This window comes from Rattus rattus, chromosome 4 (assembly GCF_011064425.1).
Source record: "Rattus rattus isolate New Zealand chromosome 4, Rrattus_CSIRO_v1, whole genome shotgun sequence".
Classification (NCBI taxonomy): Eukaryota; Metazoa; Chordata; class Mammalia; order Rodentia; family Muridae; genus Rattus; species Rattus rattus.
In genome coordinates, this window is record NC_046157.1 from 56,266,630 (window position 1) to 56,280,855 (window position 14,226).

General features: G+C 44.0%; 1 protein-coding gene across 1 annotated transcript in view; it reads right to left on the minus strand.

Moving 5' to 3' along the window:
- Nucleotides 1–5,707: 5,707 nt before the first annotated feature.
- Map3k7cl (MAP3K7 C-terminal like) overlaps nt 5,708–14,226 on the minus strand; it is a 40,784-nt gene continuing 32,265 nt past the window's right edge. Inside the window, 1 exon segment of the mRNA XM_032899675.1 lies at nt 5,708–6,838. Within this exon segment, the coding sequence (XP_032755566.1) occupies nt 6,658–6,838 (181 nt within the window). The 3' untranslated portion in view covers nt 5,708–6,657.

Consider the following 14,226-nt stretch of genomic DNA (forward strand, 5'->3'; position numbering starts at 1 on the left):
AGAAAGGAAAGTGCACATCCCCACTTCTCGAAAACAGAGGTTAGAATGGGGAGAGACTCAGAGCAACCCAGGAATCCTGTTGTCAGCACGAGGTGTCATTTCTTCTCCACCTGAGCTCTTGCCCACGTTCGTCCTCCAGTGCTCTGTGTTCCCTGCTCTGACAACCATCCCTCTCCTAAAACAGCAAAGATGGTAGCTGAATATGGGGGGTGTAAGCCTGGAATTTGGGAGATGAGGCAGGAGGATTATCATGAGTTTGAGGTCAGTCTGGGTCAGTGAATTCAAGCCTGCCTGGGCTAAGAAGATACCCCATCTTTAAAAAGTAATCAACCTCCCAGGCTAGGGTGTACCTCAGTTATTGTCAGTGTGCTTAGAGAGGGTCTCGATTAAATCCCAGGAAAAGAAAAGAGGGAGGAGAGGAGAGGAGAGAGAAGGAAAAGCTGGGTGTAGAGGTGCACACTCATGGTAGTGCTCGAGTGTGGTGGCTTGCACACAGGGTGTTAGCACTTGAGACACTGGGATTACGGTGCATTCAAGGCTACCCAGAGAGGAAGAAAGAGGCCCTGTCTCAACCAAGGAAAATAAGCAGTAATCACTGTGAAAGATAACGAAGGTGGGCCAAAGGAAGGATGTTCTACTTATCTGGGAAAACTCTGTTAAGCACTTGGGACCTCAAGAGCTAAAATTAGAGAACAGGTACATGACAAGCATTTTATAAGCAGCGGGATGGTGGGGGTCTCCACGTGGAACATGCTAATGGAAATACAGAGACAAACTCAAGACTGTTCTGCCAAGCAATGTAATACTGCCAAGGGTATGCCTATTCCCTAAGACGCATATTCATCAAATGACTTTACGAAAATGCACAAGGATTCTGCCTTCTATCTATCTTCCATCACTCCATCTGTACACACACACAGAGAGAGAGAGAGAGAGAGAGAGAGAGAGACATACACACAGACACACACACACACATACGTACACACAAACATACACATGCAGACACACAGAAAGACACACACATATGTACAGACACACACAGACACAGAGATACATACGTGCACACACACACGCGCGCGTATATACACACACACACACACACACACACACACACACCCATGACTCCATAAAGCCTTCTAACTAACCTAAAATGGGGACCATTGTAAAAGAAAACTCTCAAAATTCCACTATCTCAGAAGTGACTGTGTTACCATGTAGTGGGACACATGAAAAATTCTTTCATACTGCCACTTTGCTCTTAGGAGGAGGACAAAAACAAAAACAGCAAAAACAACAAACCAAACCAACCAACCAACCAAACCAAACACATGAGAATGACATACATACATAAAATGTGGTTTGATCAAATCTACCCCCATTCCATCTCTTCCGGTTCCTCCTTTTCCTTCCAACTCCATGTGCTTTCTTAAAAAGTAAAATAAAATGGGTTGGAGAAACGGCTCAGAGGCTGAGAGGGTGAGGGTCACAGTCCTGAGTTCAATTCCCAGCAACCACACGGTGGCCCACAACCATCTGCACTGGGATCTGATGCCCTCTTCTGGCATGCAGGCATATATGCAGGCAGAATACTATATATATAATAAATCTTTTTAAAAACGGAACCAAAAAAAAAAGCATGAGGTTTATTTACTGTCGCCTGCATGCACGCACGTGTCCTGGCGCCTGGGGTCGGGGGACACATCTGGGAGGAGAGCTGACTCTTTAGCAGTCATCAGTTACCAAAGCTTCTCCGGTAGTGCCACCTACAGGTACGTTTCTTAGAGCAATCTTCTTGCTCCTACCTTAAACTCTAACTTCAGCATGAACCTGTTCACTCACAGCCACAGCAGCCTTACCCTCAAATCTTTAAATGGGGTGTGGGTGCGTGCGTGCATGCGCATGCGCATGCGCTTGCAAGTATAGTCTAGAGCTATTTCGCCACCTGCCTTCTCGGCCTCCGTAGCTCTTGCTCATCTTCAGATCTTATCTCATTACTCATTACCAGGCCAGCCAAGATTCCTCACCTCATCCCGACTCCCTTGTATACGCACTCATAAATGATATCTTTTTCCTGTTTGGCTCTTACCCCGTTTGGCATATTCCTTATCTTTTCCCGCTTAACCAATCGCTTCAAAATTCAGTGGCTTAACGTAACAAGTTTTTGCCATCTGGGAATTCCCAAGAACCAGGAGCTGGAAGCAGCGTACCAGGGTGGTTCTGCTCTGTCTCTGATGAGCTTCGGGCAGCCTGTAGCCACCTGAAGTCCTGCCGAGGGCCGGGGGCTGTGCCTGGCTCACTTCCTTGGTCGTTGTCAAGGACATCAGTTCTAAGTCATGGGCTTCTGCGCTCCCAGCTTGACTTTCCACAGCCCAGCAGCATACTCACCCCAGAGAGAGTCCGGTAGGACACACCTTCCGTGCTTTGTCTGCAAGTCTGGCTGTTCCCCTGCTTGCTTATTAAAAACACGGTTTTAAGGCAGACTCCTACGATCAGGAAGAATTGGTTTCCACCTTCTTAGGGATTTTTAAACAAATATTTTAAGCTGCCCCATGTGATTACTTAAGTAAACATATATCTTTCCTCCTAGACTAAGAACCTCACAGAATAGGACCCCACTACCACTTCCACAGTTCTCTGCCAGGAGCCAGGAGGTAGATAGACCTGAGGTAATCTTACATGGATAGAAGGAAGGCAGGTTGTGGAAGAAGGTCTGGGAAGCAAGGACAGAGAGATCAGAGAGATGGGTGTGGTAAGAGCGTCATGGGTGGGAGTGGGGGTGGTATCTTCGTTACTAAATCTCAGATCTAGAGATTCTAGTTTGGGGGAAATTAATATAAAAATAGTCAGTAGGTAGGGACATTTGCAAATGACATAGTGCACATTATGCAGCAGACATAATCTATATACATACATTGCGGAAGACAAGGGAACTCTAAAGGGGGGATGCCTAAGGCAGAAGGATAACAACGAGTAGTTAGAGAAACAACAGAAGACATAATTTCTCTACCTTGCACAATCTAGTTATGTAGACACACAGCTTTATAATATCTGCGTGTGTGCAGGGGTGGGGGGAGGGCATATTGTGTTTCATGAATTGCAAACATAAGAGGAGTTATTTGTGGGTAAGAAGGGGACCAAACCAGCTAGAGGGGACCAGGAAGAATGAGGAGGCACAGCAGAGAAGTGATGTATATGAGCAGAGGATAATGATGTGTCATTTGTTTTAGATGATGATATCACAATAATATAATAAGTCCCATTATTCTGTGTGCTGATTTAAAATTATTTCAAAGGTGGCTGTGATGTGCAGTGGGTAGCATCTTGAACCTGTAAACCTTCTTCAAGAACTGGAGGACTCCCGTACATAGAGCATCCCGTAGAGTCTGACACAAAGGGGGCCCGTTGAATCTCGCTCTGCGTTTAAGCCATTTATACTGTCTATTTGATGCGGGTTCCACTGTCTATTTCCCATCCCTCCTGCCTGCTGGTAAGTTCCCGTGGCTATTACTCCAAGAAGCTTGCACTCCTCTGAGCTTCCTTCAACCCCTTCCTATACCTCTCCTTAGCACAATAGACACACTACAACCAGACTTGTTCTATTTAATTCTTTATGCCATTTCCTTTCGAAGTCTCTGTTGCTGCTGCATTTGTTAAGTGTGTAATGGTTCTGGGGGTGAATCGTGTTTGAATTTCAAGCCCATTCTGTTCCTTGTTTGTACCGCACTGATAATACACCCCAGCCCTCCGTGACTTAGAGAAACAACCGCTGCCAGTTCATATACGTTTGGCCGCCAGCCATGTTCGACCACATTCTTTTCATGTCTGCACAAACTAAATGGCCCGCAAATAGCAGGTCTTTTAGTAGAGCAATTGCGAAATGTAATGAGGTTTTCATTATTCCCTAATTCTAGCTCCAAGGCACCTTCACACTCATTCTAAGACTGCCGTGTTGATTTTTAGCGTTCTATATATAATATTAACAATGCTGCTATATCAGGAATGGTTTAATTCTATTTTTCCTTATTGGTGTTGCTGGGGTTGACCCTAAGGTCTCACTCAATGCCAGGGAAGCACTACACCATGGCTTTATAATGTGAAGATGGCAAATTCTTAGCGATCTGTAGTAGATAATATGTGTTGGTAAGCAAGGTTTGTGGGAAGTTGTCGAATGACTGACAAATCCTGCCATTAGGTTTCTCTGACTTTCAATGAAATAGATGATATTTCATGGTTTAATAATCTGGAATCGACTGAAAACACATATACCTGGGGCAAAGTTTGTTCCTGTATATTTTGTAAAGATTGAGTAAATGTTCTCATTGAGACTAGCAGGGTTACGGGTGCTATCAAACAGTTATTCCGGGCCAGAGCCCCATGACATTGGAATGGTCCTCACAGGCTTCTATAGTTGAATGCTTGGTCCTTGGGGAGTGGTACTACTTGACAGGGATTAAGAGGTGTGGCCTTGTTGGAGGAAGTGTGTCACTGGGGGTAAGCTCTGGGGTTTCACATGCTCAAGCTAGTTCCAGTGTCTTTCTCTTCCTGTTGCCTGCACTGTAACTGGATGTAGAACTCTCAGTGTCTCTCTGGCACCAGGTCTGCCTGACTGCCTGTCTGCCTGCCTGCCTGCCTGCCTGTCTGCCTGTCTGCCTGCTTGCCTGTCTGTTTGCCTGCCTGCCTGCCTGTCTGTCTGTCTGTCTGTGTGCTACCATACTTTCCGTCATGATGGCAAATGGACGGAACTGCAAGCCAGCCCCAATCGAATGCTTTTCTTTTGTAAGAGTCGTCACGGTCATGGTGTCTCTTCACAGCAGCAGAACAGACTGAGATACCTCCCAACAGCTTTACCTACCTACTCTAATGCTCATCCTGTCAGAGTGCAGGGTTTTCCTGCCCTCGTTTTCTACAAGACCATAACTCCTTCATCATCCAGATAGCAAACCCTGTGTCTAAGGCTTGTGAAACGTTCTTCTTTCTGTTGCTTTATTAGTCCCAGGATTGAGTACATTTGGAAAGTAAAATCTCCTTTCTGTTAGTATTTCTAAGCTTCACAATTACTAAAAAAACACTAGAAATGGAGTCTAACCAGGATCGTGGAAATTATCTTATTTTTTTTTTTAATTTTTACTTTTTGCCTTGGATCAAAAATGAAAGCAACAGGAGGTGTCAGACAGGCAGGCTTCATTGAGACCCACAGGAAAGCTTCATCTCTATAACAGGGAGGCCTCACCACCTCGGCACCACGTACGAAGCAGGCCCTGGCTTCCTATTCCATGCCCAAGATCCCCAGTGATTGGTTCACCATGAGGGAACATCACTCTTTGTCCAGTTGATGTGGCATTGGATGGGATGGTTCTTTTTAGTAAAGGCAGCCCTGCACGTGGTATCATTTTTGGACTCAGGCCTCCATACCAGTAGTGTCCTCTATCCTAATTGAGGCAACCAAAGGACCAGCGAGATGGCTCTGTGGGGGCTTGCTGCCAAGCCTGAGGACTGGGCCTCAATCTCAAAGTTCTATGAGGTAGAAAAGGAGAATTAACCCTGGAAGTTCTCTGACAATGAGATGGGCACCGTGGCACACACATACATGTATGGTCACACACTGTGTATAAACACAAATACGCAAATAACACATTTTCTAAAGAATAAACGCTGACCAGGGCAACTCCTAGCACAAAGGGCTTAAGAAGAAAGCAAGACACAGGGCCGCACTTTGGATCCACGTTTAATGAAAAAGGAGTCACGTGACTGGAAACGGACACAAAACAAAGATGGGCGGGGGAAGGTGTGGGAGCCGGAACGAAGGGAGATCGTGCTCTCTAATTCTGCATTCACGCCACATTCCCGTCAGCCTCACTGGTCTAACCTATCTCCTGAGATCCCGAGCACTAGTTATATCCTCTCACCGGGCTTACAGACACTCAATGGTGTGTGGGGTCTGAACCATAGCTTCCACTTTCCCCGCGCCCAGATCCCAAAGACCGACACGGCCAACGCAAACGTGTCCACTGCGTGTTAACCCCGAGGGAAGAAAGCACGGTCAGCCTTGATTCTTCCTTACACAAATCAGCGCTGGCCAGTGAGCTTTGGGCAAGGACGCACGACTGCTGATAGTTTCACGAGAAAGCACTTAGGCTATACAACCATTTGTTCTTAGGACAATCAGTCACTGAAGAGTTACATCTGACTCTACCGAACACAGCTAGTTTTCATGGTTTGTAGCTGAGCGGACTTGAAATATGAAAAGGCATAGAATTTTTAGATGCACAGATGTGAAACTACAGTGAACACCCTACTGGCTTGTTTTATGGCGCATGACTTTCGGTGGGGCCAGTCAATATTCTATTTTTATTATTTTCTACTATAATGTACAGTATGATCATATCTTTCTAAGATATATATATATATACGTATATATTTGGAAAAAAGAACTCTTGATCTCTGAAAATATATACTGGCGATAGCTTTGCATTAATGACCTCGCTTAAAATATCCCTCTCTTGAGCTAGAAGCTAGGCGGCACTAAACTCATTCTAGACATTTGCCATGTGGGTAATAAAGAGAAGCAATAGATTTTACTCTCTGTTCCTTAAGATGCAAATCCTTTTGGCCAGCGCATAGCAGTCAGCAACCTCGCTCACATTTCATCGGCTGATGTTAGGAGGAGCCCTGCCTCTTCTGATACTGGATTCTGAGTTTTTCCAGTTGCTCTACACACTGAGACTGGGCCATCTTCAGCGTCCGGTTCTCCTCTGTCAGGGCCTCAAATTCCCTCACCAGCTGAGCAGCATCCAGCTTCTCCTTCTCTGCCTGGTCCAGCTTGGCAATGAGCTCCTTCCTGAAATGCAGGGACACAGGGCAAGGAGAAACACAGATTTTACTGCAAACACATCCAGCAATCCGTGCTCCTCCCACTGTGCATCTCACTGCCTTCCCTTCCAGCAGCCAAGGATGGACCTTTATTTCTCCCTTTATTGTTTCAGTATTGGTGTTAAGTTTATTGTTTTATTAGCTTACAAAGCAACAGGTTTCCTTCTGCATGGGTTTCCGTACATTTCTTGCTTCATCACCGTACCCTTTCTGTACCTTATTGTCTGGCCCCTTGTCCACATGCTACCCTCTCTCCCCCACTGCACCCTCTGCCCCCAACTCCATGCTATTCTCTTTTCTCCCCACTTCCCTTCAAGCCTCTGTTCTTCCACTCCTATAGACATATCTCCCTTTACCTTCATCCTTCCTCCTCCTCCTTGCATATTTAACAACTGGAGATAAGGACCCACATACAGTATGTGTCTTCTTGAATATGGGTTATGTCCCTTTCTACGTTTCCCAAATCCAGCCATTTTCCTAAAAGTTTTATAATTTCAATTTTCTTTACAGCTGAATAAACCCCCACTGTGTACCTAGGCTGCACTTTCCTGATCTGTTTATCTGTTGGTGGACATCTAGGCTGATTCAATCTCCTTGCTATTGTAGAAAGAGATCAATGTGGACAGCCAAGTGTCTATAGCAAGACTTGGAGTCCTTTGAGTATGTGCCCAGGAGAGGTAAGGAGGTCATAGGCTGGTTCTTTTTAGTTTTTTGTGAAAAGCCCTCCCCGCCGCCCCGACTGGCTTCCACAGTGGCTGCAATAGTTCAAACTCACATTAACCATGGATGGGACAGGATCTCACTCTGCAGACCCAAGGTGGCCTGGAAGTTACTGTGTAGCCCAGGGTGGACTTAAATGTGCAGCAATTTCTCCTGCCTCAACTTCCCAAATACTGGAGTTACAGTTGTAAACTATAATGCCTAAGCATCGGTCTTCTCTTTTTAATTTCTCCTAAATCACAAGTTTTGGGACATTTTACTTAGTGCCTCCTCTAGACATATCCAGTGTACTAGACACATTCTAAAGACCCATAGGTCAATCATCCAAGACAATGGTCTTTCAAATTACATTGTGTGTGTGTGTGTGTGTGTGTGTGTGTGTGTGTGTGTGTGTGTGTGTGTAGATGTGCACATGCCACAGCCTCTGGAATCAGCTCTCTCCTTCCACTATGAATTCTGGGGATTCAACTCAGGTGGTCTGGCTTGTACAGCAAGTGCTTTTACCTGCTAAGCCACCTCACTGGCCTGTGATCTTTTCTTTCTTCTTTTTTTTTTTAAGAGCAACAAATTAAGTGCTGACTGCTTAAAAGACAAAACAGCAGAGTGTTTCTGTTTGTGAGAAGGCAAATATCAATGTTTTACAAAGTTGCAACAAGTTGTTGGAGTTGTTACTTTACAAAGGAATGAAAAGGCTATCAGTCAGCTACTCTTGCAGTGTAGACATCGAGGCCCTGCCTGTTGTCCTGTGTGAAGAAAGCCACTCTGTCTCTTACTGAACCTTCGTCCTGAAACACAGCCTTTAGCTTCTTTTGTTTCTTATGTCCCAGTTCAACAAATCTCCATGAGGGGTTGGAGCTGGGGTTCAGTGACAAATCATTACTAGCCGTGAGCTCAAGGTCCTGGGTTTGATCTTGAGGACATTATTTTCCATGTCTTTCTCTAGTACTCACACATACACAGTTTACACAGTTGTCCCTTAGTATCCATCAGCCATTGGATCCAGGACCCCCCATGGATCTGCTGATGCTCTAGTAAAATAGCATAGAATTTTTATGAAATGTGCATACCTTCCTCCTGTATGTCTAACACAATGCATGCTATGTGAAAATATTAATTGATTAATTAATTAATTAATTTTAAAATTCTATTCTGTTTGAAAAGTGGGACAAGAAACATGCCTTAACTACTCTGCATCCTGACATATGATTGACTGGATCATGATGCACACTCTTGCAGGAGGAAGGACTACATTCCTAAAAGTTCTCTGTCTTCTTTGCAAATGGAGCAGCCATGCTTGAAAGTGACATCTAAGGGGCGAAGTGACGAATCTGAGAAAGATTTGACAGAACGAGTCAGAGATAGGATCCAATCAACTCTCACCAGAACAGGAAAGAGAAGCTACTTAAAAACCATGCAGGAAGAGAGAGAGAGTGAAGGAGCTAGACATAGGTAGTGGGGTATGTGGGGGGCAGTTTTACTGGGACAGTTCTACAGAGACAGGTTTCAGAGAGAACAGAGTAGACAGAGGTGAAGGCAGAACAAGGAGACAGAGGATGAGAAGGAGTCAGAAGATTAGAACATATTGCTAAAGTTGGTATGAAGCCAGGCAAAAGAATTTAGAATCTCAGAAGCCAAGAGGAGCCGGTTTGAAGAAGTCAGCTTGGAAGACTGGATTGTATGGAGGCTAGAAGCTTCCAGGTTTGTAGGGCAGCCAGCTATGAAAGGTAACCCTAATTCCTGGTCAAGATAGGTCAAATCCCCGGTGACCCTAAAAGGGAAGGCAGGCACATTCCCAGTCTCCCAGGAGATCAGGCCCCTCTCACATAGCTACAGCCCCCCACCACCCCGTAGAGAGGTTTGAGACAAATCAGTCACATAAGGCAATGCCCCCAAGTCCTCCTCCACAGGTGAGGACAGGACCACAGGCCAAGTAGACTCAAGACAGATCAGCCATTGAAGAAGCAGGACCACACCCCCAAATATGTAGATGAGGTCTTCCCAAGCTCTCAGGCCAAACCAATAGGAAGTACCTGCTGACAGACCCTGACCCATCCCAAAACTGTATTTAAGAATCCATGTTCAGAAGGATTAAAGTTGTGCAGGAATTATTCCATCATCTGGAGCTTCTGTCATAAGAGCTGTAACACTGCCGCTTGGGGAAGAGATCTGTTCTACCAGAAAACACCGGAAATCACCGCCAGAAGCTCCCCTGCATCCCTCGCCAGCAAGTCTGGCTCAGCCTGGCCAGTAACCGAGGAGGAGCAGCACCAGCAGGGGAGGCAGTAAAAACCATTCCCTCCTGCCTGAGTTCTCTCCCTTCTCCTGAACCCACACCTATCAGGACCAGAGAGATCTCCATGGAAAGCCGCCTGCATGCAGCCCCACACAGACCTCTGTCTGCGGATAGTTGGTACAGAAAAGGAAACACTCTGGGCTCAGCCCAAGCCATGTATTCACATTGCTTGCTTATGACCCTCATCCCTTCATCTTAGGGAATAAAAGAGACATTTACATTCTTACACTGACCTGATACTACATAAGATAGGCAGAAGAGTGAAAAGAATATATATTCATACAAAATAATAATATTCATATTTATATTGGAAATAAGTCCAGGGCTACTGGAGCAAGGAAACTTTTCCGATCACAAACCCTATCTATAATGTTCTAATAATTCATAATAGAAAACAGCATGACTATTGTGCTGGCTGGTTATGTGTGTCAACTTGACACAAGCTGGAGTTATCACAGAGAAGGGAGCCACAGTTGAGGAAACGCCTCCATGAGATCCAGCTGTAAGGCATTTTCTCAATTAGTGATCAAGCAGGGAGGACCCAGCCCATTGTGGGTAGTGCCATCCCTGGGCTGGTGGTCTTAGGTTCTATAAGAAAGCAAGCTGAGCAAGCCAGGGGAAGCAAGCCAGTAAGTAATACCCCTTTGTGGCTTCTATATCAGCTCCTGCTTCCTGATGCACTTGAGTTCCAGTCCTGACTTCCTTTGGTGATGAATAGCGATGTGGAAGTGTAAGCTGAATAAACCCTTTCCTCTCCAACTTGCTTCTTGGTCATGATGTTTGTGCAGGTAGAAACCCTAAGACAACTATCTTATTCATTTAGCTCTCCTGAGCCTTTTGGGCATGTAAGACCATTAGTTAAAGATTAGATGTGATGGGTGCATGCCTATGGACCTTGGCAACCTGAGGCAGGAACTTGTGGTCAGCTTAGGCTACACAGAGAGACCAGATCTTAAGAACTAAAAAGAAAAAAAGAAGATATTAGTTAAAAAAAATCACACATAAAACTGTGAACACAAATCCAGACTGATTCATGTATCATGATTCATATGTATGTGTTAGCATGTTCTGTATATTATAAAGCATACCCAACCATGGCTATGTGATGAGAGAACTTTGAGTACTAGAACAGGCTGGGTGAGCAATAATGTAGTCCCATGTTGGAAAGTATATTCCTGCAAAGTCTGAGGAACTGCAAAAGGTAGAGGAAAGGAGAGGCCAGGATGACCAAGTCAACACAGTATTGTCACTTCTGCAGAGATAAATGGGGAGGTACCACAGGCCCTGTGAGAAACATACGTCATGTCTGTGGTGTGTTCTCGACCCAAAACACGCATGTTATGTCTAAACATGAAGAATATTAGACCATACAAGAAAAAAAAATCCCTCGTTGTTGAGGAAGATCACAGCACATTTTGGGAAATGTTTAATAATTAGTAAATTCAATAAAAGACACTCGAGCATTTTAACATTTCCTTTGGGGTTTTCTGTACATTTGAAACCACCCCCCCCCCGAAAAGTTACCTCTGAAAGAGGCAAACATTAAATCGGAATAATTCTAGTATGTTCTTCCTATGCCTGACGGACTCCCCTGATCACTGAATTTAGTATCTGCTGAGCAAAGCTAAGCATTATAAAATAATCACCCAGCAGGAGCACAGGGGAAGGTGTGGGTCACCTGTTGGCACATACACTAGGTTCTTGGGCTCCAACTGATCTCTAGATCTTCCAAGATGTTTAAAATAGGACAGGCTCCCTATAAATACTTGACAAATGAATAATTGAAGAAAAAAGTACTTCAGGGAAAGATCACTTACATCTTGAAAGAAAGAAACTCTAACTAAAAATGTTCCATTTAATTTAAAAAAAAAGGCACACAGCTAATAAGAAAGGGCAGAAATCAAGGCTGTCCTGATTAAACGCCGAGTGCTCTGTGTCCCTGAACACAGTTAGGGCGGAAAATGCCGATAATTAAATATCGATTAGTAAAAGTTCTCTTGCAACTATCTTAAAGAAATTAATGAGAAAAAAAATAAGCCTACACGGAATTGAGAAGAAAAAGTGCTGCAAATCCTCCCACAGGTCACTCTAGTCTGGTCACTCACCTCCTACCTTATGTCACCCTGTCACACAGAGCATTTATGTCTGCCTTCACGAAAGGTCAGAGGTCTATTGATGGCTAATTTCCTGACTCCTTATCTGGCTTACATTGATCACCTGATGCCATCTGTCTGTCCTTTGATTTGTAGGGATGACCAACCACTGAATCACTGATCTCATAACTGCAGGGAAAGGCTGAGACAGGCTCGTTCCATCTCTCGCTACTGGAGAATGTCAATAAAAATGTCTTCTTTACGACAATCAAGAAGCTGCCCTCGGCTGATAGGTTTCTAAATTAGCTTCACATAAGTAATCATATATACGTAGCCAATAAAAAAAAACTGTCAAAATCCTGCTGTGTCCTGCCTAGGACTCATTCATTTAGACATATTTATGTTCACCCGTTAGCAAGTCATGAGTTACCAAACTAGATGATTCCAAGAATTCCTGATTTACAATGCGGTAAAATGATTTTTCTGGGTCTCATGTGTATCCCTCACTCAGCGTCATGTGATGTGGGGTGGAAGGCCATCCTACAGTGTCTTCAGAACTTGTAGTACAGCACTTTGTATGCTCAATCTCAGCAGTCCGAAGGCCACGCCCTCAGCATCTACCAGGAATCACCAGATGGCCCCGACCCAAGCCACATACCTGGAAAAGCTTTACTTGTGAAGAAAAAAAAAGGGAGAAGTGAAAGTGTGAGTAAAAAAGAGATTAAAATTTTGTGGAAATTAGTTTCAAAATGTAGAAAATTCTTCAGGTTCCAGGAAGCTGACTCATGGATGGTACAAATATTTTTTTGATCTTGAAAGATCACTATTGGTTTGGAGAGATGGCTCAGCCATGAAGGGCTAGGTTTGTAACCAAAAATATAAGAGGACAATGATCCTTATCATGGTCTTCACTACTGGAAAAAGTAACTAAGGATTTTTACTAAAAAAAAAAAAAAAAAAAGTAAAAAATTCTTGACAGTTTGGCCCTGTTGAGGTTAACAGTTTTTGGATAGTAATATAATAAGATAATTACCTTTTTATAGGGTGAATTTCATTTTAAAATAAAGATTTGGAATCCTTGGACTCTGGGTACTTAAAAGATGTTTGTGCAGACACCCATGTTAATGTAGAGAAGAAAAAGCAGATGTCTCGAGATGATCAAAGTATTGAAAGTCTTATCTTTTTTTTAAGATGAAGAGATAACTGTCTTAATTAAGGTTTTACTGCTGTAACATCATGTCCCTTTTAACAAGGCAGATGGATGGAATGAGATTCTAGTCAAGGAACTCGAGAGCACTGGGTTAGAAAACCCATGATGGCTAGGGCCTTAAGGAAAAGTGTGATCTATGTTGATAATCTAGTGTTGATAATGTCTGGAGCACGGTTATCTCACACAAAACTAGCTATTGAAATGAAAGAAAAATCCTTCAGCCCTTCCTCTGCCTCCTCAAGAGAAGTTGTCGGTCAGCAATCAATTTCAATTTTCAGGGTCGTCTCGTCACTTGGCTCAACAAGTATTACATCCAAGTGCAAACCAGGCAGTGTATCTATTCCCACTAGCCGGTTAGTCTCGGGAAACACACCTTCACCGCTGCAAAGTGAACTCCAATCCCATAGCTTACCCAGGAGGCAATGGGCACCCAGAAGACTTCATGGGGAAGAGAGCACAGGGCACTAACACCATATGCCTGGCCACTATGGGAAACACCTGTGGAAAACACCTCTCTTCTTTCTTTATGACAATAAAAACCCAATTTCTACCCTGAGTAAATGTTTAAGACCCATGTTCGTGGAGTGTAAGAAAGAAGTTTGGTTCTCTGTGTGTTCACACCATACAATCTCTTTCAAAAGCTCACCCCCTGAATGGAAAAGGGCAGATAAAACTGGTGTTTCTCTGTTGACTCCAGGACAGCGACCCACTGATATCATCTCCCTCTCCAAACTTTGGGAGTGAATTTGGCTTGAACATCTGTCTTTGAAAATAATCTAAGGTAGAAGGGCTGGAGAGCTGGCTCAGTGCTTAAGAGTACTGACTGCTCTTCCAGAGATCCTGAGTCCAAATCCCAGCAGCCACATGGTGGCTCACAACCATCTGTTATGGGATCTGATGCCCTCTTCTGGTGTGTCTGAAGACAGTGACAGTGTACTTATATACATAAAGTAAATAAATCTTTTAAAAGAAGAAGAAAAGAATCGAGGACAACAAATGTTTCTATGTAAACATAAAAGTCTCTGTTGACAATTTCAGAA